Source organism: Geotrypetes seraphini, chromosome 4 (assembly GCF_902459505.1).
Source record: "Geotrypetes seraphini chromosome 4, aGeoSer1.1, whole genome shotgun sequence".
Lineage (NCBI taxonomy): Eukaryota > Metazoa > Chordata > Amphibia > Gymnophiona > Dermophiidae > Geotrypetes > Geotrypetes seraphini.
The window spans coordinates 12343854-12360836 of NC_047087.1; the positions used below are offsets into that span (position 1 = coordinate 12343854).

Consider the following 16983-nt stretch of genomic DNA (forward strand, 5'->3'; position numbering starts at 1 on the left):
TCTGTGATGCAAGCAGCATGCCCCTGTCAGTGTCGGCTCACCCTTTGATGTCACTTCAGAGAGAGTGCCGATGCTGATGTGGGCAGCAATGTTGTTTGCGCCAGAGAAGTAAAAAAGGTATAGGGGATGGCAAGGGGCATGGGTGTGTGGCAAGGGGAGGAGTGGGGGGAAAGAGGAGGAAGGTTGGCAGCGACCGGGGCAGCCCCCCTTACTATGCCAATGGGGAACAGTCCTGGATCATGAGCTGGGAGGGGAGTGCCAATAAAAAAATCTGGCTCAGGGTGCCACAATCCCTTAAGTGTGCACCACTCCACCATGAGCTCATGTCAGAAAATAAGGCAGTACTGAAGATAGCTATGATCCTTAAGGCCTCTGGACTGCACCTAACCTCACATTAGACACCGCTCAGTGCTGGCCTTTCATTTGTGAGCCGTCACTACTAGAGAATGACACGGTGGTTGTTACCTGTGGCTAGCTGCGGGTAACCCGCCAAAACGGGGAGAGAAAAATTAGTGGTCGCTGCGGGGACGGGGACAAGGCCATTCACTGTCCTGTGGAGTGGTGAATGGTCTTGTCTCCACAGTGAAGCCAGCACAGATCGCGTGGACCAGCATCCCCACCCGATCGCCGCATCCCACGTCCTGCTATCTCCCTGCCTCCACCTCAACTTAAGTGCCTGCCAAGTCCAACTTTAATTTTTCTCCCAGCCGCACGCTTTCAATAAGCCACGCGTGCGTGGCTGCTTGAATTGTTGAAGCTGCTCCTCTGACGCAACCGGAAACAGGAAGTTGGGTCATTGGAGAAGAGTCAACAGCTCAAGCAGCCGCGTGTGTGGCTTATCGAAAGCGTGCGGCTGGGAGAAGAAGAATTAAAGTCGGACTCGGCACCTAAAATGAGGTGGAGGGAGGGAGATGGCAGGATGCGGCGATCGGGCGGGAAGGGGCTTCTGGACCGTGCGATACGTGATCACGCATGTTCCCTCACACTAGGAAGGAGGGCGTGGACAGTAGTTGCGGGGACAAATTTTTTCCCTGTGTCATTCTCTAGTCAATACCTCAGCAAACTGAAGCACTTCAGTCCCTGGAAGGAACTCTTCTGGAAATGTCCAGATAACCTCTTCTGGAATCCGCAAGGTAATGGCGGAATAAAAGTCACTAATGTAATGGAATGAGTTGCCACTCAAGGGAATTTGAGTGGAGAGTTAAGGGTGGCACCAGTTGTTTTGGGGGTAAATATCTTTCTTAAAAGCCAGGGTAGGATAATTGTCCTGAAATTTATGGCAAATCATAACCTGTTAACTGTCTATTATGTCTGTTTAACCTGTAATCCGTTTTTTGAGCTCCTTGGGGTCAACGGGGTAGAAAAGGAATGAAATAAAAGGGCCGAGTTGTAATGTAAATAGAATTCCGCAAGACTGCGCAGCGCCCTCTCCAGGCCGGACGAAATATCACAAAGCGGATTGCTATGTCGTCACGCCGCGCACGCCGGAAGCGGAAGTTGAGGGAGGGGCCCTGAGGCTCGGGGCAGGCTGCGGGCGGTGCTGGCAGCCGCCCGGGCTCGAGCGGGAGCTTTTCGGCAGCATGAGCGCGCGGCTGCTGCTGCTTCCTCTCCTCGCGCCCTCGCTGGGCGGGAAGCTGCGCGCGGGGCAGCCCGGGAGGTTCTGCAGCCTGGCCTCCTGCTCCTACAAGCTGCGAAATGTGGAGTGTAAGTGGCTCCTCCCTCCCTTCCCCTCCGGCTCTGTCGTGACAGGGTCACAGGTGTGCACACAGGGACATTTCCCACGTCCTGCTGCTGTCCGGGTCAGAGGTCTTGCTCGGTGACGTCATACCTAGCCCCTCAGGTCCTCCCCTCCCCCCTTCCCTTCTCTCCGCTTCTCCGTTTTACCCTTCACCTCGCGAATGGGGGCTATAAGCTTAGCAGTTGAGCTGCAGGGAATGCACCTAAGAAAGGACAGTGTACTTCCTTGAATCTAATGGGTTACAGGATCCGAGGCAACATGGCTTTACAAAAGGTAAATCGTGCCAAACGAACCTGATTGAATTTTTTGATTGGGTGACCAGAGAGCTGGATCGAGGACATATGCTAGATGTAATTTACTTGGATTTCAGCAAAGCCTTTGATACAGTTCCTCATAGGAGGCTTTTGAACAAACTTGAAGGGCTGAAGTTAGGACCCAAAGTGAACTGGGTCAGAAACTGGCTGTCGGACAGACGCCAGAGGGTGGTGGTTAATGGAAGTCGCTCGAAGGAAGGAAAGTGACTAGTGGAGTCCCTCAGGGTTCGGTGCTGGGGCCGATCCTGTTCAATATGTTTGTGAGTGACATTGCTGAAGGGTTAGAAGGAAAAGTGTGCCTTTTTGCAGATGATACCAAGATTTGTAACAGAGTAGACACCGAAGAGGGAGTGGAAAATATGAAAAAGGATCTGCAAAAGTTAGAGGAATGGTCTAATGCCTGGCAACTAAAATTCAATGCAAAGAAATGCAGAGTAATGCATTTGGGGATTAATAATAGGAAGGAACCGTATATGCTGGGAGGAGAGAAGCTGATATGCACGGACGGGGAGAGGGACCTTGGGGTGATAGTGTCCGAAGATCTAAAGGCGAAAAAACAGTTTGACAAGGCAGTGGCTGCTGCCAGAAGGATGCTGGGCTGCATAAAGAGAGGCGTAGTCAGTAGAAGGTGTTGATGCCCCTGTACAGGTCATTGATAAGGCCCCACTTGGAGTATTGTGTTCAGTTTTGGAGACCGTATCTGGCGAAAGACGTAAGAAGACTTGAGGCGGTCCAGAGGAGGGCGACGAAAATGATAGGAGGCTTGCGCCAGAAGACGTATGAGGAGAGACTGGAAGCCCTGAATATGTATACCCTAGAGTAAAGGAGAGACAGGGGAGATATGATTCAGACGTTCAAATACTTAAAGAGTATTAACGTAGAACAAAATCTTTTCCAGAGAAAGGAAAATGGTAAAACCAGAGGACATAATTTGAGGTTGAGGGGTGGTAGATTCAGGGGCAATGTTAGGAAATTCTACTTTACGGAGAGGGTAGTGGATGCCTGGAATGCGCTCCCGAGAGAGGTGGTGGAGAGTAAAACTGTGACTGAGTTCAAAGAAGCGTGGGATGAACACAGAAGATTTAGAATCAGAAAATAATATTAAATATTGAACTAGGCCAGTTACTGGGCAGACTTGTACGGTCTGTGTCTGTGTATGGCCGTTTGGTGGAGGATGGGCAGGGGAGGGCTTCAATGGCTGGGAGGGTGTAGATGGGCTGGAGTAAGTCTTAACAGAGATTTCAGCAGTTGGAACCCAAGCATAGTACCGGGTAAAGCTTTGGATTCTAGCCCAGAAATAGCTAAGAAGAAAAATAAAAAAAAATTTAAATTGAATCAGGTTGGGCAGACTGGATGGACCATTCGGGTCTTTATCTGCCGTCATCTACTATGTTATGTTACCTATCCTGACTGCTTAAGTCAGGGGTGTCCAATGTCAGTCCTCGAGGGCCGCAGTCCAGTCGGATTTTCAGGATTTCCCCAATGAATATACATGAGGTCTATTTGCATGCACTGCTTTCATTGTATGCTAATAGATCTCATGCATATTCATTGGGGAAGTCCTGAAAACCCGACTGGATTGCGGCCCTCGAGGACCGACAGTGGACACCCCTGGCTTAAGTGGAGTGCACTGGAGCAAATTTCTCTCTTGCCTGCAAACGTTGTAAAGCTCTTCCCGAGGGAGTTTGTTATTAGAAGACAGATTACCATCTTGCTGAACTCCATTTGCTATTTCCCCTTTTTGGTTCCCATGAGCAACCTGTCTTTCTGTAAATATCTTCTTTTGCAATTAGTGCAAAAGTTCTCTTAACAGACATCTATGCTTGTAGAAGGCGGCTAGTGGTGCCTAGTGATACTTTGATTTAAAAAGATCTGGTCACCACAGGAAAATGGTGCAGAGTCAGAATTTTGAAGGGGACATTTGCTATTTCATCTTTTAATTGACATAATCCATAAAAACACCTGTCAGCTTGTTACTTGGCACCTTTTCATATTCAGTACTGTAGGACATTATATGAACTTGGTGAGATTTCTGTATCATTTTACAGCTTAAGGGTGACGTAAATGATGTGGTATTTATTTAATGTTCATTTGTTCAACAGATTGTGAATGCTTTATTGTAAGCAGCCTAGGTTTTAGGCTAGTGTATTGCAAACTGCTAGTGCGCCGCGAGATGCTAGCAAGGAGAGGCACCGGCTGACCGCCTGACCTCATGAGAGGCACATCCTGTAGGCAGTCAGCTGATGCCTCTCCTCTTGCAGCACCCCTCCCCCCACTGGTGGCTCAGGGCCCCATCTGGGCCCTCAGGACCGCACATTTCTGGATGCCCTCCAGCCGCAGCACAGGGTTTAGTGTGCTGCGGCTTCCAGAAGTTTGTGAGACACTCTTTTAGGCTTATAATAAATACCATATTTAAAATAAATGTATAAATTAAATAGACCTCAAAGATTTTTTATAGCCTAGTAGTGAATGCTGTTGGACTTGTGGTGTTACTTTATATCTGAATTTTTAATAAACAGTAATGATTACAGAAGTGTTAGTATTTTTGTATAGATCTGTGAAACAGGAATATAGGACTTGCAGCTAAGCAGACACTTTGCCTTGTTGATGTGCTATGTCTCAAAATACTGATATGCAGCATATTTTGCACCCTTTGGCTTCAAATCTGCCACCAAAAAATAAACTTGCATAATGACACTGCAATTTACTTCAGAGATGCATCTTCTCTAGCTGAGATCTGACATAATTGTGAATAAAATGTCCATTAACTACTACTGTTATTCTTTGTTTGTCCTGTTTAGTGCATCCACTGTGGCAGAGCTCCACATCTGTCACAGGGGGAACTAGACAGTCTCCCATTGACATCCACATGAGAAGCAGCGTTTTCGATCCTAAATTGAAACCCTTGACAGTCCGCTATGATCCCACAACGTGTCTGCAGATCTGGAACAATGGTTACTCTTTCCTGGTGGAATTTGATGATACTACAGAAAAATCAGGTACGAAGGAAAGTTAGTAAATATGCTGGAGGTGACTTGGGCAGGCTCATTTTCAATGCACTTAGACACAAAGGGGGAAATTCTTTAAGAGGTGCCTAATTTAGTTAGTAGATTGGCTTCAATAATGAGCTTTAACAAGCTCATAATTGAAAAAAAAAAACTTTAATTGGGATATAGGCACCTATCTTCTTAGGTGCGATTCTACAAAAGATAGGTGCTTATTGCATGGCACCTAGTGGATCCTTGATTATCTACAATCTTGGATACTGTGCTCTCAGATGCCTGCACTGTTGAATCATAAACGATTTCTTGTCAGCTTATGCAGGAAAGGGGTATCTTTCATTGAACTCAGTATCACTATGAATATGAGAAAAGTGCTTCTGCTTAGTGCAAAATATTATATCAAAGTGCTCACATGCAAAATAAATAACAATGTTCGGCACTTATCTCAAGGTAACTTTAACCCTGATATCGTTTGTAAGGATGGTCGAGCCTTCAATGTAAAGTTGGAGGGGTTATGTGAGGTGGCCTTACAATACACCAGGTCCCGGGTTCAATACCTTCACAGAAGTTTCATTAGGGAGTAAAATCACTGACAAGACCACTCAGAGTGCTTGCATAAAGAATATATTATAGAAATAGTCTTACAGAAAAACAATATTCATAAGCATTGTAATTAAGCATTACAATTAAGGAGAGAGCAAAGCAGTTTCCCTGCCTTACAGAGTCCAGAGGAAAAGAGAGACAGAGAAGCATGAAGTTCCAGGGAGAGCCAGAGAGAGAAAAAGGGGGATGGGGTGATGGTCTAAGCTTCGGAGAGGGGGGTGTTGTAGAGAGGAGCCTTTTATAGCTTGGAATCTTATTCTAAATATAGAAACTATTGTATAAACTGTTTGAAACAATGGTTAGTTTAATTGATAAGGAAGGTGTGATACTTGCAGGCATGGTAGATGGGATTAGTTTCTGGCTTAGCCTATCTTCTTGATAAACAATCCAGTCTGGCTGGATGCTTATTGTATGTGAATTATGTGCAGGAGCGTTTAGGGTCCAACTGCATCAACATTCCAGAGTCAGATTGATATAATGTCCCATAGGCCTTTTCTGACATTAGTAAAGCCAACCAAAAATGCTGATTGCTAGCAATAGCTATGCTGACATCGTTGTTGTAGCAAGATAAAGTTCATACTGCCCAATGGGGACCCTTTTCACCTGTTTACGGCTTCATCAGGGGTCTGAGTTATAGTGTGCAGCTATGCTCCGTCTTAGAAACAAAATGGCGATATCAGCGTTAAAGTTACCTTGAGATAAGTGCCGAACATTGTTATTTATTTTGCATTTGAGCACTTTGATATAATATTTTGCACTAAGCAGAAGCACTTTTCTCATATTCATAGTGATACTGAGTTCAATGAAAGATACCCCTTTCCTGCATAAGCTGACAAGAAATCATTTATGATTCAACAGCGCAGGCATCTGAGAGCACAATATCCAAGATTGTAGATAATCAAATAAACAAGTCTTGTTGTTTTGTTAATCCAGTGATTAAGTGGACTTATTTCCATTGTGTTATAACCTAGTGGATCCTAACACTAATGTAGGTATGTCTAGGGATGAAGAAAGATTTAGGCACCACTAGGCGTAATTCTCTAAATGACTTAGGCGCCTATAATATAGACGTTTAAAACTGTGGCCTACATTACAAGCGTCTAAGGGCTAGATTCACAAAGCAAACCGATCATGTACCGAACAGTTTGAGACTAAATTTGCGACCAAATTTCCCTTGGGACCCATTCACTAACCTCTCCTGCGATCCACTTCAAATCCGTGCATGCCGATGAGGAGAAACGCATGCAAAGTAGGCAGGGATGCGATTCACAACACAAAATCCATGATCCGACTGGGCTGGCCGATCAACTTGATAAGCGACTGCTGGGGACCAGTCGCAAGCTTTCTTTTCCCACTGTCCAGCTGCATGCCACCCTGCTCTCTGCTCCCCGATCTCGCTGCCTTTTCTGTTTCAGGGGCTGCAGAAGCCCTGGGGCCGGGGGAAGAGCAGTGCCTGTTGGCTCCCTGTCCAGTTTCACCAAGAATGAAAAAGTTTCCAAGCCCAGAACCCTGTCTGTTTCCAAGAGGAGATGCTGCAGTTAGTGATACACCAGGCACAGGCGGCATCCTGCTCAAACTAAACACACCGGAATATTGCCAAGCTCTTTTTGGATGACTACTCTAGAAATGAGTTTAGTAGGCAGGAATGGGCCTTGTAAGGATGCGCTAAAGCCCATGCAACTTGGTAAAAGGGCCCCAAAGTAAGAGAAACCCTTAAATACACAGACCCAATGCGTATACTTGATGGTATGATAAAAGTTGCACCAGGCCTCCTTCTGGCACTGGTCTCTGCTCATGTTTGCTCTAGGTAGTAAAGCTGTGATACCTCCATTACAGTCTCCTGCTTCATGCTCATTATACAGTTAATATGCTGATAAGCAGGCGCTGATTGCATCCTTATCTCTATGTAGTGTGTTAGGCAATAGAACCTTTTTTCTCTGTCTTGGTTGAAAGGAGGCGGTTGCGCAATTATCACATTTCAGCATGTTATCTATCTTTTTCCTGTTGCATGTGCCCAAATATATATTTTAGAGGAGCTCTTGAAATAATCGCAACTTACTGTTTATGTAGGTGAAAGGCACAGAACAAGAATGTCGACATTTCCCACTTGTGTGCTGGCGCTTCCTAGTTGTCATTCTGCCTCCTTCTAATGAGCAGCTGCCAAATATATACAAATACTGTATATACTCGAATATAAATTGAGATTTCGGGGCCAAAAAAGAGATCTCAGTTTATATTCGAGTCTCCTACTGCCGAACCCATCACCGGCCTCTCCCGAGGTATACCTTAAATCCTGGAGATCCGAGCCAGGACAAGAGTGACCCCTTTCTCCCCTGAGGTGAGGTATCAGGCTGTGTAGTCTCCATGCAGCTCATCACTAAACTACCAGGCTTTAAAGTGGGCCTGGGGAGAGGCCAGCACTGGGTCTGGGAGGGGGCAGGTGGGTGTAGAGTCGGGCAGTACTTGAATATAAACTCTCGGTTTTTATTCAAGTTAACATTTCCTCACTGAATTTAATATGAATATTTGGTACTTGTATAGATATTCACAGTGCCACTACAGATCATTGGGGAAATCTTATTTGTTTTGTTCAATATTGGATGCTGCACCTTGCAAAGAATCTAGAGTAGAGGTAGTTGGCAGAGAAGCTTATGAAGTGAGATTCAAGGATCTGAATGTTTACTCTGGCACAGACAAGGATATAACAGAGGTTTAAGTGTCTCTGTGCAAGAAGCAAATATTTTTCTGGAGGAAGGAAGTTTAAAAACAAAAGGTCAGAGTAAGACGCTTAAAGGAGATAGACCGAGGCATATTGCAAGGTATTTCTTCATTCACAGGATAGTAGGTATGCATGAGATGGCCTCTCAGTGGGATGGGATGGATGGCCTTCTGGCTGAGTTGCAAGTGATTGTGTGCAGGATCCTTTGGCCAGGTACTAGTCACCTGGATTGGCCACCGTGAGAATGGCCTCCTGGGCTTGATGGACCATTAGTCTGACTCAATAAGGCTATTCTTATGTTCTTATGTTTGTTAACTTGAAAGCCTCAAATAAATCAGTTAATCAGAAAATTTTTTGAATCTATTGAGAAAAAACAAGAGATACACAAGTTTTTCAGTGATGATCAATTCAAAACTTTAGTGCAATCCATAATTTTAAATCAACGTGACTATTGCAATATTGCATATCTAGGTTGCACAAAACAAATGGTTAAAAAACCCCAAACAATACAAAATACAGCACTGTGTTTAATCTATTCCTTGAGACAATCCGATAGAATATCGCCGTATTTTGAAAAATTGGCATTGGCTTCCTGTAGAAGGAAGGATTTTTTCCTTCTTATATAAAGTACTTCGTATATAAAGTATTTTTTCCTTCTTATATAAAGGACTTTCTTCCTTCTTATATAAAGTAATTTATGGTCTAGATCAATTTAATATACCCCCCTTTTACAAAACCGTGATAGTGGTTTTTAGCGTAGGCCAGTGTACTGAATGCTCTGCGCTGCTCCTAACGCTCTTAGAAACTCTACGAGTGTCGGATTCGCCGCACCGGCCTGTGCTAAAATCCGCTATCACAGTTTTCTAAAAGGGAGGGATAGTGAGAGTGATAAAATTTCTAGAAAACTGAGCGATAATTTTTTCTGCTTTCCCCTAAAGGTGTTAAAAAAATTTGAAATTATTCAACAAGTATTATCCTATCAAACTGCCAAACTAGGAAAAAAAAATATCTAATTCTTAGGTCTTTGACTTCATTTGGAACATTCTGTCGAAACATCAAAACATATTTGTTTAAACAATATGTTTCTAATGCTGCTTTTTAGTATTGAATTTCTGTTTGATAAAATGATTGTTTTATTTGTATTTTGTAAATGAATGATGTACATTTATTTAAAAAATTTATTCATCGCAGCCATCCAACAATTCTGAGTGAGTTACAGTCCAACAACATAATTAAAACAAAGTCACAAACTACAAAAAGACATAAAAACAAATCATTTCATAAACTAACAAAACAATAATATTCTTCATAACTCACTCATTTTCCAAAACAAGCTCACACAGCACAATAAAAAAGATTCACTTAAATGATTCCTACTCAATCGTTGATGAAAACACTTGGAAAAGAAAAGTTTGAACCAATTCCCTAAAGTGAAGTAAACTGGTGGCTTCCTGGATATGGCCCCTCTTCCTGTATTGTTAGTTGCTCTGAACTGACAAAATATGAGTGGATTATAAATCATTTTATAATTCTGTTGTAAAGTGATTCTTTGATTAAACAACATAGACTTATAGAAATGTTTGGAATCTTTCTAGGAGTAAACGAAGTGGAGACTAGAAAGAATGTTATTTTACAATAAATCGAATGATTTCATGAAATATTTTATTAGGTTTTTTTAAAAAAGAATATCAGCAAAATGAAACTCAGTATTAAAAATATCATAGGGCGCCTCCCACTCTTGCTAGGCCACTGAGTACCAGATGTCCAGACTTACAATTACAGTTTCACATTTCACATGCTCTTTTGTATATGTGTAAACAGGGGGGTTCCCCAAGGATCTGCTGGGATGACTGCTTTTTAACATTTTTATCAGTGATCTAGGGATGAGAATAACTAGTGAGATAATTACGGTACATTTGCTGATGACACAACAAAGTTGTTCAAAGTTGTTAAATCGCAAGAGGATTGTGAAAAATTGCAAGAGGACTTTGGGAAACTGGGCGTCAAAATTGCAGATGACGTTTAATGTGAGCAAGTACAAAATGATGCATGTGGAAAAGAGGAACCCAAACTTTAGCTACGTGATGGGTGGGAAGTGAGAAATGTTGGTTGCTGTGGTGGCAGCAGGGGGTTGAGAAGCAAATGCTGTGGGGGGGTGTGGAAGTGGACGCAAGAAATGTTGGCTGCTGGGGTGGCAATAGTGGCATGCACATACTTCATCATTTATATTCTCTTTCCTGCACTTCCAGGTTCACCTGTAGGACCGTGATACTTGCATACAACACCCCACCCCCGGTTTATACTCGAGTTAACAGTTTCCCACTGTTATCTTAGTTTATACCTGGAAAGGTTTATATTCGAGTATATACAGTAGTTTTACCTTAAACCAAAAACATAATTAAATTATGAACTTGTGTTTTATAGCTGAAGTCTTTTCTCAAATTTGTCTTGCTTGGAATGTCCTCATATGGTTATAGTTAATTTATTTTTGTATCCCATTTATACAAAGCGGGTCACAACAAATACATACATAATAAAACAACAATGCGTATACAATAAAATAGCAACAAACAATTACAGAACATGTCAGCGACCAGAGCGTAAATAAACAACGGGACACTCAGTTCCCATACTTCATCTTGCAGAATGAATTCCTTTTTAATAATCTTTTTAAATTACTCTAATTTTCCTGCTGGCGTCTATATCAAGAGTGTCTGGGATAGGCACGTGGGATCTCTCAGAGAGAGAAAGAGAAAATAGTTACTGCGGACGGGCAGACTAGATGGGCCATTTGTCCTTTACCTGCCATCATGTTTCTCTGTTTAGGATCTCATTCCACTTGTGAGGGCCTATACAGGAAAACATTTAAATATGGTCTTGGCTCTGTGCTTTGTTCCATGCTAGGATGTCCATTTCTTACTGTTCCAGGGATTTTGGCTAGAAATGCATCGTATTTAAGTTTGTTACCCAAGAAGTCTTGCCAAATCAATTTTTTTAGAAATGTATTTAGCTCATGCCTTTTTCTGGAGTAGTTCAGTAGGTGAGGTACTTGCTATGCATGCTGGGTTCCCATCAGACTCCTTCAACGTTTTGTTTATTTACAAGTCAACCTTTTACAGACTTCTGTTGGAGAAAGGAAAAACTTTTTATCTTTCCTATCTATTACAAACAGCTCTCCTTGTGTAAAAAAAAACACTTTATATAAAATAACAGGTGGAGTTTTTTACGACCTGTGACTGTTTTGGAATCGCTTCCTATGCTTGTAGTGATGTGTGCATTTGAGTCTTAGCGTTTACTAGTCCTTCGGGTCTTTAACTGAGGTCTTTTTCTCCACCTGTTTTGTTTGTTGTTTTCTTGCCGTTTTCTGTCACCTCTCAGCCTCCAGAAGAGAGTGGACTTTGATAATATATTTAGAGTGATTTCTACTCTTTCATTATATTATTTTCCTGTGTAAAAATAAAGTCCACCATCAACTGAGGCTTGTAGGACTTCTCTACTGTCTGGTTTTTCCTTGTTTGTGTATTTTTAATTATTATGAGTGTACTTATGTATACTGCTTTGCAATAAAAATGGTTTATAAAGCTGAAATAAATTAAATGAAATCCCTTCAGCATTAAATCTCCAAAGAAATTCACACAGAAGTGCAAAGTACAGTCATTTGTTTTTCTCCGTTACTGGAAGCCTTTGATCTCCCAGGTCTGATCTGAATTTACAGGTTTAAAAGGTATGTTCTCTGAAACCTGTTGAAGTAAAGCCTTTAATCCTACAAAACCAAGTGATAAGATTGCTGATTTACAGAGTCTTTTAGGACTGTAATGCCTGCTACTGAAATTTGCTTATGAAACTTCTGACACAAAGAATGTGCCTTGGCCCAGCAGATCGAGAGGTGTGTGGGAGAGGAAACTATAATCCTCCATCAACCACAAAGAAGACAAAGTCATACCAAAGCTACCCTCAGCACCCCCAAACCACCCTTTGGAGCTATAGGACCGGTGAACGGAAAATCAGCTGCTCAGAAATCTTCAATGGTCCTTAATGTCTTCCATAAACAACATCTTAGATAAGTGGAACTTGGCTGATGAAAGTGGGCGTTTACCACTCGGAGAACTATGCCCAGTAGGTTTCAACTTCTAACATCAGCTGAGACCAGGAAGCCAGAGAGGAGGGGTAACAGTTCTGATCTGGGATACAATCTAATTGCACAGAATTGTGATCCCCCTGCTAAATTAATCAGAATCTCTTTTAATCCAGCTAGAAGAGGAGAAACCACTCTTGATTCTCATAATGACATACCCATCACCTCATAACACATCTGATGTGCAAGAACTTCTTGATCCGATTACATAAGTGACCCTGAATTACCCTAGGATGGTCATTATAGATGTCAAGCTACACATTAAAGCCTCAGATATCGCAAGCCTCTTCCCGGACATGATGACAGCACTAGGATTCAAACAGGTGATCAATTCTCCATCCCATGAAAAAGAATCGCATACTACAAAAAGGTTGACATCTCGGAATACTGAGCTAGCAGTATTGAAATAAAAGAATAAAGGGGAAGGGACTTGATATACCACTTTTTCTCTGTGCACTTGCAATCAAAGCGGTTTGCATATTTTAGCCAATACTTATATAGGTGGGGCAATGAAGTGTTCAGTGACTATCTCAGAGTCACAAGAGCTGCAGGGGAAATTGAACTCCAAACCTCAGGGCGCTGAGGCAGCTGCTCTAACCGCTAGACTGTTCCTCCACCCCTGTCGTGGAAAGCTCATTTTCTAATTAAGTTTTCCTAAGTGACCACCTGAAGTAAATAATAATAATAATAACAGCTTATATACCGCAATACCGTGAAGTTCTATGTGGTTTACAAAGATTAAGAAAAGGTACAATTGATTGACTTTAAGAGGGGAGGAAGAAAGAGGGTTAATAGGACAGGAAATCCATTTTTGAGGAGAGAGTGATCAATAGAACAATGGCACCTCCCAGAGTTAGGAAGGTAATCAGAGACCAGAAAAAGCTGACTAGAGGTATTGGATGATCCATGTGTGGCTGAAACAACAACTACAATGTCGGAACAGGTTGATATTTGGAATACACGCTTAGCTAAGACTTTAGAGGGCTCAAAAAGGTTTGCGGGACACTGCTTTAGAGAAAACAGCACCTCTATAAAAGGTCTTATGCCACACTCAAAAATGCTCACCTTGGTTTTCTCAGAGCTTTGAAACCCCTAAGTGCAATGGATGGAAACTGAAAATCTCACTTGGATGAGGACAGGCTAAACCATGGGTGGGCAATGAAGGGCGCAATCCAGTCGGGTTTTCAGGATTTCCTCAATGAATATGCATGATATCTATTTGCATACATTGCTTCCCCTTGTATGCAAATGGATCTCATGCATATTCTTTGGGGAACTCCTAAAAACCTGACTGGATTGCGGCCCTCATTGCCCACCCCTGGGCTAAATCATAGGAAACACAAGACAAAAGTACTGCCCAGTCTTAACAGAAGCCCAAAACCAATATTTCTCTCCATGCATTGAACAGGCACCTATTCAGCAGAGTAAACGGCCTACTGCAACCCCCACTACAGAACCTGCCTGCTTAGTCAAAACTGAACTGAAATGGTTTTGCTGCATACATAGCTAACAAAATTAAAAGTCTCTGCCAGGATTTACAGGCAGTCCCACCCCAGTTAGCTAACCAGGAACTTACAACTCACCCCCTCCTGACACATACATAAGGAGCTCTCTCAACCCAATAACAGAGGAAGGCCTTGGCAGAATCCTAACTCACCCCCTCCTGACACAGACATAAGAAGCTCTCTCAACCCAATAACAGAGGAAGGCCTTGGCAGAATCCTAAGAGATCTTCCACCAACTACCTGCTCCCTCTACCCCGGAGTACCACAAGGATCGGTACTGTCATCTATTCTGTTCAGTATCTACCTCAAGCCAACCAACCTGATTTTGTCTATAAAGACTCAGTTCTACATGTACTTGGATGATTTGCAGCTACTCATACTCATTGAACCTGACTTACCCCACAGCCCTGAATAAACTGACTAAAACTGGCTAAAAACAAACTTTGCCTGAACCCAAGTAATTCCAAGCTTCTGTGGGTCCCTAGCACAAGTGGGCACATACCTGACATCAAAATCTTTTGGGGGACATACGAACTCCCCCCCTCAAATCATGTCAGGAACCTTGGGATACAGCTAGATTCAACACTTACTGCACTCTGATCCCCCCCCAAAAAAATATATATATATCCAAGCAATATTCAAGAGCTGTTTCTGTCATTTGCTGTTATGCTGCCTTTCTTCTTACATTGCAAAAGCAAGTCTTGTCTCAGTTGTAAATGCCAAGAGAACAGCAAGACTGGATTACTGTAATGCATTCTACATGGGTCTGACTACAAAGATTCTGCAGAATACAAACAATGAAGGTGACTAATCGATGTTCAATTTCCTTTATTGTTTGAAATGACTCGACACAATTGTGTTTCGACCCAAAAGGCCCTGCCTCAGGAGTCTGGGTATTGATGTTTTACAGAGACGGCGGCGTACAGCTTTCACTAAAGAACAGAGTGTTTTAGAATGCATTAGAGCAAATAGAAGATTAAGAAGATTTATGGTTATTGATTCACCATCATTACCCAGACTCCTGAGGCAGGCCCTTTTGGTCCGAGACATGATCGTGTTGAGTCATTTCAAACAATAAAATAAATTGTCTAATAGATGTTGGCATTGTAATCTTGAGGTAGGGACTTTGGATCATCTTTTGTTTTATTGTCCCTATATTTTGGCCTTTTGGAAATCAAGCTGGGTTCAATAAATTGTTTATTGGAAAATCATGTAGCGTTATCTTATGATACTGTGATATTTGGCATGTCTATGAGGAAAAGAGTCAGATATCATCATGTTACAATAAACTTTTGATTATGACAGGAGTTGCCATTCAACATATTACAAATAACTGGAAAGACCACAGTAGGCTTAGTTTTAATTTTTGGTGGAACTCATTATATCATCTGTATAAAATGGAAAGATTAATAGCGGTACAAAAAGGAAATTATAGAAACTTTATTAAAATTTGGGAGCCATTAGCATTGTATTGTCAAGATTAAATACCATGTTTTCTGTGAATGATACACCATTTTATAGTAGAAGGGGGGTGGGAGGGTATTGGAGAGTTATTTGGAAATTAATATCAGGGGGGAGGAGGGATTATTATTTATATAAAGACATTGCTGATAAGATTTTCAAGTGATTTGTTAATTGTTGATATGTGTATTGTACACTTGTTGAAAGAGGAAAAAATGAATAAAGAATTATAAAAAAAAAAAAAAGAAATTGAACATCGATTAGTCACCTTCATTGTTTATTTTCTGCTTTCATGTTTGTAGAGGTAGCATCTCCTGTTTCTTGTGATGTACAAAGGGTCTTCACCAGCTCCAATTGATTCAGAATGCTGAAAGACTGTAAGCAACATGACCACATCACACCATTTTTGCAAAAACTTCACTGGCTGCCAGTACAATACAGAGCTTAATTTAAAACTTCAAGGCTCTAAGAGGAAATGGTCTAAAGTACTTGAAGAAAAAGATTTCCTTCTACAGACCTTCAAGGTCACTAAGGTCGCATCGAGTCAGAAGATGATATCTTTTGGCTCATGGGACCCTTGACCACCAGAGGGCATCTGCTGAAAATCAGGGGAGGGAAGTTTCATGGCGACTCCAGGAAGTACTTCTTCACCGAAAGAGTAGTGGATCATTGGAACAGACTCCCACTCCAGGTGATAAAGGCCAGCAGCGTAACGGATTTTAAGAGAAAATGGGATACTCACGTGGGATCTTTAAGGGAGTAAATTCAGGGGAGGGGATACTTGGAATGGGCAGACTTGGTGGGCTATAGCCCTTTTCTGCTGCTTTTTTCTATGTTTCTATGTTTCTAAGGTCCTCCCTAGGAGTATCCCTAACCACACCCTCTCCGTAGGACATCACATGATGTGATATCCTCCAGTGAGCCTTCTCCAGAGTAGCCCCCACACTCTGGAATGCACTCCCTGAAAGGCTTTGCTTAACACAAGGTCATCTCTACTTCAGGAAGCAGGTGAAAGCCTGGCTCTTCACCCAGGTCTTTAATGGAAGAAGTACCGTATTTTCACGCATATAACGCGCGCGTTATACACGATTTTACAAACAGAGTATAACCATGCGCGTTATACAATTTTTTTTTTTTCAGTGCAATCCAGCATCCCTCCCTGCGAACCGGCATTCTCCCCCCCCGCTCGCGTCGCCCCCCCCCCTCCCTCACGATCCTACATCCCCCCCAGCACCGCAAAGACATCGGTCGCTTACCCGATTGGGCATCGGCACCAGCACCAATGCACAGGACGTGCCAGTGCCAGTGCCCGAAGATCCTCCCTCGTTGGGCTGGGCTGGGCGGTGCGAGGGAGATCCCTCTTCCCTGTGCCGGGCTGGACTGGGCTTTGAGCATTTGCGCATGCTCAAAGGCTTCTGGTCTCGCTCTCTCCAAGATTCTGAATCTGAGAATCTTGGAGAGAGCGACCCTATAATAAAAACCTGCTGATACAAAAGATTCCTTGAC

The 16983-nt window shown here is 42.6% G+C and overlaps 1 protein-coding gene across 3 annotated transcripts in view; it reads left to right on the forward strand.

Moving 5' to 3' along the window:
- The first annotated feature begins 1508 nt into the window (after positions 1-1508).
- Positions 1509-16983, forward strand: part of CA5A (carbonic anhydrase 5A) — a 73014-nt gene continuing 57539 nt past the window's right edge. For all 3 annotated transcript variants that reach the window (XM_033941787.1, XM_033941788.1, XM_033941789.1), the window contains exons 1-2: positions 1509-1704; positions 4854-5051. In XM_033941787.1, the coding sequence (XP_033797678.1) occupies positions 1581-1704; positions 4854-5051 (322 nt within the window). In that variant the 5' untranslated portion in view covers positions 1509-1580. The remainder of the gene's footprint in view (positions 1705-4853; positions 5052-16983) is intronic.